Source organism: Paramormyrops kingsleyae, chromosome 22, assembly GCF_048594095.1.
Source record: "Paramormyrops kingsleyae isolate MSU_618 chromosome 22, PKINGS_0.4, whole genome shotgun sequence".
NCBI classification, from domain to species: domain Eukaryota; kingdom Metazoa; phylum Chordata; class Actinopteri; order Osteoglossiformes; family Mormyridae; genus Paramormyrops; species Paramormyrops kingsleyae.
Window position 1 is genome coordinate 19,488,109 of NC_132818.1, and position 8,068 is coordinate 19,496,176.

At 46.1% G+C, this 8,068-nt stretch overlaps 1 protein-coding gene across 1 annotated transcript; it reads right to left on the minus strand.

The window, feature by feature from the left end:
• Positions 1-662: 662 nt before the first annotated feature.
• Positions 663-7,996, minus strand: p3h4 (prolyl 3-hydroxylase family member 4 (inactive)). The gene is made up of 7 exons (XM_023835528.2): positions 7,308-7,996; positions 4,958-5,107; positions 4,220-4,391; positions 3,818-3,946; positions 2,346-2,491; positions 1,721-1,804; positions 663-1,251 (listed from the first exon to the last, which is right to left on the minus strand). The coding sequence occupies exons 1-7, from the start codon at positions 7,773-7,775 to the stop codon at positions 1,102-1,104; spliced, it is 1,299 nt and encodes a 432-aa protein (XP_023691296.1). The 5' UTR covers positions 7,776-7,996; the 3' UTR covers positions 663-1,101.
• Positions 7,997-8,068: the final 72 nt, after the last annotated feature.

An 8,068-nucleotide genomic window follows, 5' to 3' on the forward strand; every position in this document is an offset into this window, starting at 1 on the left:
CCCAACCCGGTCCTCTGGGACCCACAGACAGTCCGTGTTTTTGCTCCCTGCCAGACAGTCTACGTTTTTGCTCCCTACGAGTAGCTGGGAATGAGCAAAAACATGGACTGGCTGCGGCTCCCTGCAGACTGGATTGTGAAACACTGGTAAAGGGCAGCTCAAGATTCTGTCTGTATATCAAAGCAAGCTGTTGGCTATGTGAAAATAAAACAATTAAATTTTACTTCAGATATCTATTTCTGTAGGTTTCAATGATGTCTATGATGGTTTGGGATTCCTGAATTTTGTATGTTTGGTTTAGTAACCAGTGACTCACCCCTCATCAGCCAGTAGGTGGCACCACAATGGAAGCCAGCTGGCTCTCGCTGCAATGATTGGCTGCTTTAGGTTTTGGTGGATGAGTAGAGAATCTAAGAAATTTACACCCTGCCCCCCCAGAGCCTGAGGCAACGACATCATTCAACCTGACACACGTGCCACAAAGATATGGTGAAAATTACTGCAAGCATCTCAAAATACTTAGGACACAAAATACTGTGTAATACTACTTAAATACTCAAACAAAATAAAGCCAATATTATGGGACTCTACCTTAGATGTAATAAATATGGACAGTCTTGGAAAAGTCCGACACAAAATGTTACTACAAAACCATAATCGAATTGTGTCATAACTTAATCTCCTTTTTATTTTGATGTTACTATATCTGCCCTTCAAAAATCATCATCTGCCTCAAAAAAAAAAACAAAACGAAAACATGGCAAAATGACAGGAGAATCAGTTTCATCCAACAAACTGTTTCACTGCTTAAAACAGAAAGGCTGAGGCACGAAGGAAGGGTGCAATTAAATAAGAATCATTTTTAAAATAAGGTATAATAGCAACAGTCAAAATATGATACATCTTCATAAAAAAAACATGGGAAAATGAGAGTAGATGGACCCTTTCCAACTGGGCCGGTACTCAGTCTGGGAATCTATGCATCCCACAGTCGTGACTGGTTCATTTAGGATATTCCTGCCTGGGGGCCGTGCAGAGCCCTGGGGGCCGTGCAGGGGCCCTGGGGGCGAGAGCACTTCCTGAGACGTGGTCCCCGCAGGTTCACTCGCTGGGTTCACCTGTATCCCCTTTGGTTTTTGGCTCCTGCCACCAATCTGCGATGAAGGACTCCTCGTAATCCCCCAGACCCTCAAATTCTGCATCGGGGGGGTCCGTGGGCTTTGAGGTTGTCTCCTCTGGGCTCACCACATCCTACAGGAGATCACACGCACACACACACACACACACACACACACACACACACACACACACAGACACACATGGGTCAGGGACGGACTGACGGGACAGAATCTCACAATGTTTTCTCATTGGCCGACAGCTCGCTGCAGCATGGTCTCATTGGCCGACAGCTCGCTGCAGCGTGGTCTCATTGGCCGACAGCTCGCTGCTACATGCCACGCTGAAACGGGAAGTCAGACCCCCCTTTTTTCTATATCTGCCGTCCTCAGTTTCACCCCTCTTACCCATCTGGGTACAGTAACTGTATTGTCACCTGTCCCTGCAGTGACATTGGTGACTATGAGCTGCTAGCTGCTCTGTTTGATAGCTCTTCACAATCAACGTAATGGAAGAACTGGTGACTAAAACTGCTACTTAACTCACAGACCAGTATTAACTGGTACATGTGCCCCCCCACCACCCACATTATAATTTTGCTTACCTCGTCGTCAGACTGAAAGAATTTCTCGGCAAACTGCAGCATGTCCTTCATCATGGTGGTCTGGTTGAAGTACCTCACTGCCTCCTGCCAAAGGAAACTTGTTGAAGAGTCACTGTACCTATTCAAGCATTTATTCCTTGCCCCTTACGTGCTATTTATGGAGGAAGTGAGCCCTTGCTTTCCGATTGGTTAGTTCTCTGGTATGTTTAGTCACACTTGCTTTCCGATTGGTTAGTTCTCTGGTATGTTTAGTCACACTTGCTTTCTGATTGGTCAGTTCTCTGGTATGTTTAGTCACACTGAGGCTATCGCTTGGTTTAATGGAGCTTTAAATTTTGCACCAGAGCTAACTGTTTAAATTACAAGCCTGACAACTGAGAAGCCGTTTTGTGTTTTCAGTCAATGTGGTGTGAAAATGTCCAGCTGCTGAAAATGTGCAGCCCTCTGAATGTCACGGTGATGCTTTAAATGCACTCCAAACAGCCCTGGTTCTGAAGGGAAAACGCCCAGGTTCTAAATGCTGAATTCGTACTCGCTGACTCTCTGACTTTCCCGCAAGTCGTTCTCCAGGTCAAACCGGACAGACGCGCAGTACCAGGGGCTGCCATTCGGGGGCGCCACTCACCGGCCGAGGTTTGAAGTGAATCTCATCCAGGCCCCACTGCTCCCGGTAGAAGTGGTAGTACACCATGTTCTGTTTCATGACCTCATCACTCGGGTCAAAAAGCATGTAGCTGGCAGCACACGGGGCAGCGTTGCGTACATCGTTCACTGGAAGGAAAACAAGATGGCTGACACACCCACGGCATATGGGGCACAGAGTCATTAAGTGTTTCTCAATATGCGTACTTGATCATACTTGCATTCTCATGACCCCGTTTTACGCCATCTCCCATTTCTGAAAACCAGTTCCCAATACTCAAGAACAGAAGTACAGAGGATGGTAACAATTCCCGGATGTCGTTCTTGCCCCACCGCAAATGTCAAGGATACATCGGTCGCATCCTCGCCGAACGAGATTGATCCCATGATTCAAAGGGCCCCCGAGTTCGTTCTTGCAAGGCAAGATAGCAAGATCACTCTTGCCAAGACCACAAGTACGGTCTTTGCATTCTTGGTATTGAGAAACACCCATTGGGTGCATCTGAAATCCGCCATCGTGACAATCCCTTGTGGGACAGTGTCGTGTCCATCGGCTGCACACTTCGTAATTTCGTAGATTGCACTATGTCATCCAGGTGCCACACGCCTACTGAAGATCCAGACGTACTTGGCACGTCGCATGCTATATTCTGCCTACTACGTAGCAAACTATGCAATTTCGGATACAGCCATTCTCTGTAATATTGAACTTTATTTGAAATTAAACTTTATTTGCCATTTGGCACAAGTGCAGGTACACCAGAATGTTTTTTAGTGTTGTGTGTCTCCCATCTCGCTCTCCTTTAAGATACATATACAGGTGAGAGCAAAGCACAAGGTCAGCCATTAAAGAGGTGCCCATAGCGCTTTTTTTTTTGCTTTTTTTTTTTGCTCAAGGTGTACTGGGGGGCTAAGTTGAATATTTACACTCCTCAGGACATGGATTTCAATTGACAAGTAAAAGGGTAACTGGTCTGACACTCAAGCCTTCAGACTCGCGCACTAAATCTTACGCCAAATTTATATGATTCCTTTATAAACCTAACATTAGCTACATCAAAAGTGTTGGGGTCGTTTGCAAACCCTACGAACTATTCACAAGCTAATAAAACCACTGCATACATGTAAATGCGTGTGCAGGATTATCTCACCCCAGCCAGCTGACTGAAGTTGACAACACTGAAGTAAACACTTCAGCTGCTTTTAACGTAATAACGGCAAGTAAAAGTCAATGACCGGAAATTTTTAAATGTTACCCCCGGCCCGAAACTCTTATTTGCTAAGCAGCTAATATCTCCATCACCGCCCCCCCCCCCCCCCCCCCGCAGGATGGATGCTGTCAGTGATGTCAAGATTTCTGGGAGAGACACACAACTGTCTATGGAGATTAAAGAACTTCGAAAGGCTGAAGATGGACTCCACTGCAAGGCGGACGTTACGCTCTCCGGTCCTCACGTTTGTAGTAGGCAAACTGCAGGTAGTGATACATGGTGGCGGCGAACTTCTCCACGAAAAATCCCCCCACGTTGGGCGTCAGGTTGGCCTCGCATTTCGCCTTGCACCTCAAGACGTCCGTGTAGAGAGCTGGGGCAGGGGGGGCAGGGGGGGTCATACATAGTTATTAAAGACACTACTTACAGCATGCAGGATTGTTTTCACATCGTGACTCCTGGATTCAGCTGTAGAGCAACATGCTAACGAATATTTACATCTGACGAAGCAACCCGATGTGTAGAATGTATAGACCGTATCGTTTAGTTGGCGTTAAGATGATACTGATGGTTTGAGTACAGCAGCTGTGCTACGTGCTTCCATCTTGGGTACATTGGGGTGGGGTGGGGGGCTATGGTCACTCACCTGCCAGCGAAGGGAAGTAGCCCTTCAACTCGGTGACCTCGTAAGCGCCCTCGCAGCCCGCCTGGCAGAGGTCGAAGGCCACGAAGTAATCGCTGGTCGCCTGTTCCATGTGCCTGGCGCTGCTACTGAAGTCTCCCAAGTTGAAGAGCTTGACGGCTTTGAGGAACAGACCCTACGGCGAGGGGCGACGAACGCAGGCGTCAGACACGGGGGGCAATCAGCTGTCGGGCGTCACGGGTACACAGGTACGACACTACTGCGCCCCTCGTCCGCCGAGCTACTTACTTCTTAATTACAGAACTTATTTATAATTAAGGGCAGCATGGTAGCTCAGCGGGTGTTGATGGCCTTCTCCATCCCCCCCCCCCCCCCATGTCACAGAGTTTCTCCCGCAATCCAAATACATGCAGTTAGGCTAATTGGTGCCTCTAAACTACCCCCAGTCCTCTGTCCTGTGCTGCCACAGCGCCCCCCCTGTGAGTCAGGCAGGACAAACAGTTTAAGCATGAATGGATATACACACAAAGTATATTTATAAGTATATTTATAAAGAATTATGTATTTATACCTACTCTGTTCCAAATGATTCATTTTTATCCCCCATGTTTATCCCCTGAGATCAAATTTTTAATAAATTTTTTTTTTTTTTTTTAACTCCCTGAAATTAAGTGTTGGCATGGTAAAAACCCCCGCCCCCCCCCCCGAAAGCTGCTGGGGAGCAGCCCTGCCCCCCCTCACCTCGTACGGCCGCTCCTCGTGGTCGATGAGGTACTCTTCCACATCGAACAGGGTCTTATAGTAGTCCATGTTCTTGCTGATTTGCGGGTCGCCCGGGTTCTTCTGCAGGAAGGTGTGGGCCGCAGACACGGCCTTCTCCAGGTTGTTGATCTAATGGCGATGCGGATGGGGGTCGCGCGTCACTTTCATGCAGTGTAATGGTGTGGGAAGACGGCGTGCTGTTTGATGTTAGCATTTTTAGTAAGAAATGATACATTTAAAACTGATTTTACTAATTGCATTAGTACTGTACAAAGTCAGGGGTGCACTAGGTTCCCCCGCCCCCCCTCCCTCAGGCTTCCAGTGGGGTGACCTGAGGTCAACCCACCCCCGCCCCCCCTCCCTGTAGCCTGCCTAGCTCACAAACTAGAATCAGGGAACTCACTCCGACAGTTAATTGACCCACACGGTGACATGGTATAATTGACGTGTTGTTGTGCAAACGAGCGATAGAAAACCCATCGTGCAAATGTCACGACCAAGACGTTTTTTTTTTTTTTGTGCAAGATACCGCCTTGGTCAGCTGAGCGTGTCGCCCATACTTAAATCCACCAGTGGATGTTAGAAAGCAAACACTTATTGGGTACCTTCAATCACTGCCTATCCACTGCAGGCATGCAGTGGAAGAAATGCCACAACAGTTACTAAACCAAAACCTTTTAAATGTATTTATCCATTTCCAAATGTACTTTGATGCATCTGCTAAGACTTGTAAACACTATGACCACAGATGAATTGATATACTGGTAGCATAATCTTATCAGGATCCCACTGCCTGCTGTAGCTATTGCTCTTGTTATGGATACAAATTCAAGCGATACGCTCAAGGAGCAGCAGATTCTGCATGCAGTGCTGTTACTGCAGAAAGACAAACTCCCATACTGTGCAGACTTGCATATTCCTCCCTTGCAGTGCTGCTGTTTAAATCTTTGTAATCTGTCAGTGGTTACAGTCAGCTGCCAGTATCTATTAAACTGGCCAATGACTCTGGGCTCCTTTACATATACAGTAAGTGTAACGTAATGGGGGTGATGCCCAAAGGACTCCCACTGTGCCATTTGCTCAAAGAAGTGAATACACATTTCCCACGAGATCAGATATTATGTGGCTCTTAATTAAGTACTATTTAAAAACACAATGACATGATAAGATGAGGTGGAGAGCATGTAAGACATGTATAAGCAAAATGTATAATAATATTACAGACAAAGGTACATTCAGAAGAACAAAAAACGCGATAGACTGGATAAGGCAACCAACGCCTATTGGTTGACACAGAAAGAACTTAAAAAAAAAAAAAACATCTTTTTTTTCTTCTTTTTTTTACAAAATACTCATTTGTTGGCATACTTGTGTAAAGTGTGTAGTGCCTTATGCACTCCTATATTGCCTGGATGCAAGAGTGGAAATTTTTTATTTATTTTTTTTAAATGGAAAGTGGATTCACAGATGAGTCTGGTGGATCTTTTAGACAGACTGTTTCTTGCTACAAGCTTCGGCAAATTGCAGAGGGAAAAAATGTCTTGTATCCAATGTATAAGACAATTAATCTAAATACATAAGCCTCACAAAGGCGGCAAAATTCATTATTACTCCCCAATAATTAAAATCCGGAATCGAATTCGAATCCACACGGAAACCTCGCTCGAATACGCGTCCTAAGTTTAACATCATTGAGTGGTTATTAAGGCGACTGGTGTGTAAAACAGTAAATCAGAGTCTGCTTTTCCGAAGATAATGCAGCTTTTGTTGGAGTGGGGGGGTAAGCGCTGTACATGCCTGCAAGCTGGGGTACGTGGCACATGTGGCGCCCCCAAGCACGATCACCGGCGAGTCGCGAGAAAAACTCAGATTATTTGTCCAGACGCAGCCATTCAAACTTTCGCTGATACTTCTTACGTCCAAAGAGACTTATTCGATGTAAGGCGACTGCATTAGTCGCAAACAAAATTAAGCGCATGGAAGATTCGAACAGATATATTAAGTGTTTGTTTGTTGCTTGACAAGAAGTTCATTACATCGAGTTACGGTACACTGGAGTCATGTACCCTCTGGTAGCTTAAGCAATTTTACAGACAAAAGTAGTTAAGATATAGTTTATGCAAATATTTTAATCTAAATGCAAATTCTTCCTGACATCTGCAAGTAATGTGGTAGGAAAGAGTGTTCGTAAAAGGACGGTCTTACAAAAATACACGCAAAAAAACACTAGGCTATGCGTTACACTTAAATGTTACTGTCATTTCACTAACAGCAGCTAGTTTTCCTAACTTTCCCGGGTGACTAATTGTAAAGCTGTCCGCGATCTCACCTGGAACTGGGCATACTGTATGTAACGATACGGTATCCTCTTCTCGAAATCATCCAGGACGTCTCTCCTGGGGTAGGACACGGTGAACACTGGGAAGTTCGCCTTGCACTTCTTGAGGCAGGACGCCCGCAGTACGATGTGCCGGACCAGCAGCAGAGTGCTGTCCGTGAAAAGAGCGTCGTGCTCCCGGCTGACGCTGCTGCAGTTATGGCTGCAGAAAGCGTCGCAGTCCTTCAGCAGGCGGTGCAAACGCAAACTCAGCCCAAGGAACTTAAGGCTCTCCCTCCAGTTCTGTGCCGCATACTGGTCCAATGCATAGCCGTATGCGGTTTCCAGTGGCATGATATCATTTTGCGGAAAGCTCTTAAAGCTGTACTTCTCATACTGCGCATCCCCAGGCGTCAATAAAACCATCCACAAAGAAAGGAGCAGCGGGATGAGTTTTGCGCACCCAGCGTCCGGAGCCATGATGTATTCATCTGTTGCTCTCGGCTCGCTCCTAAAGTACGAACATGCCTGCCTGCCTGCACGTATATTAGGTCGGGCGGAGGTAAGGAAATAGTCAAAGGAGGAGACGCAAAATCCAGGTCCTGAAGAAGTACTTCCAGAAGTCAATCCAATAGTGCTCCAAGTCTTTAAATCCCAGGGTCATAACGCCCAGAATGTTCCTCAGCCCGATCACACATGCGCTGCAATACTTTTTAGAAATACAATATATCACATTATTATTTAGTCTACGCCTACTATAAACAATCAATGAA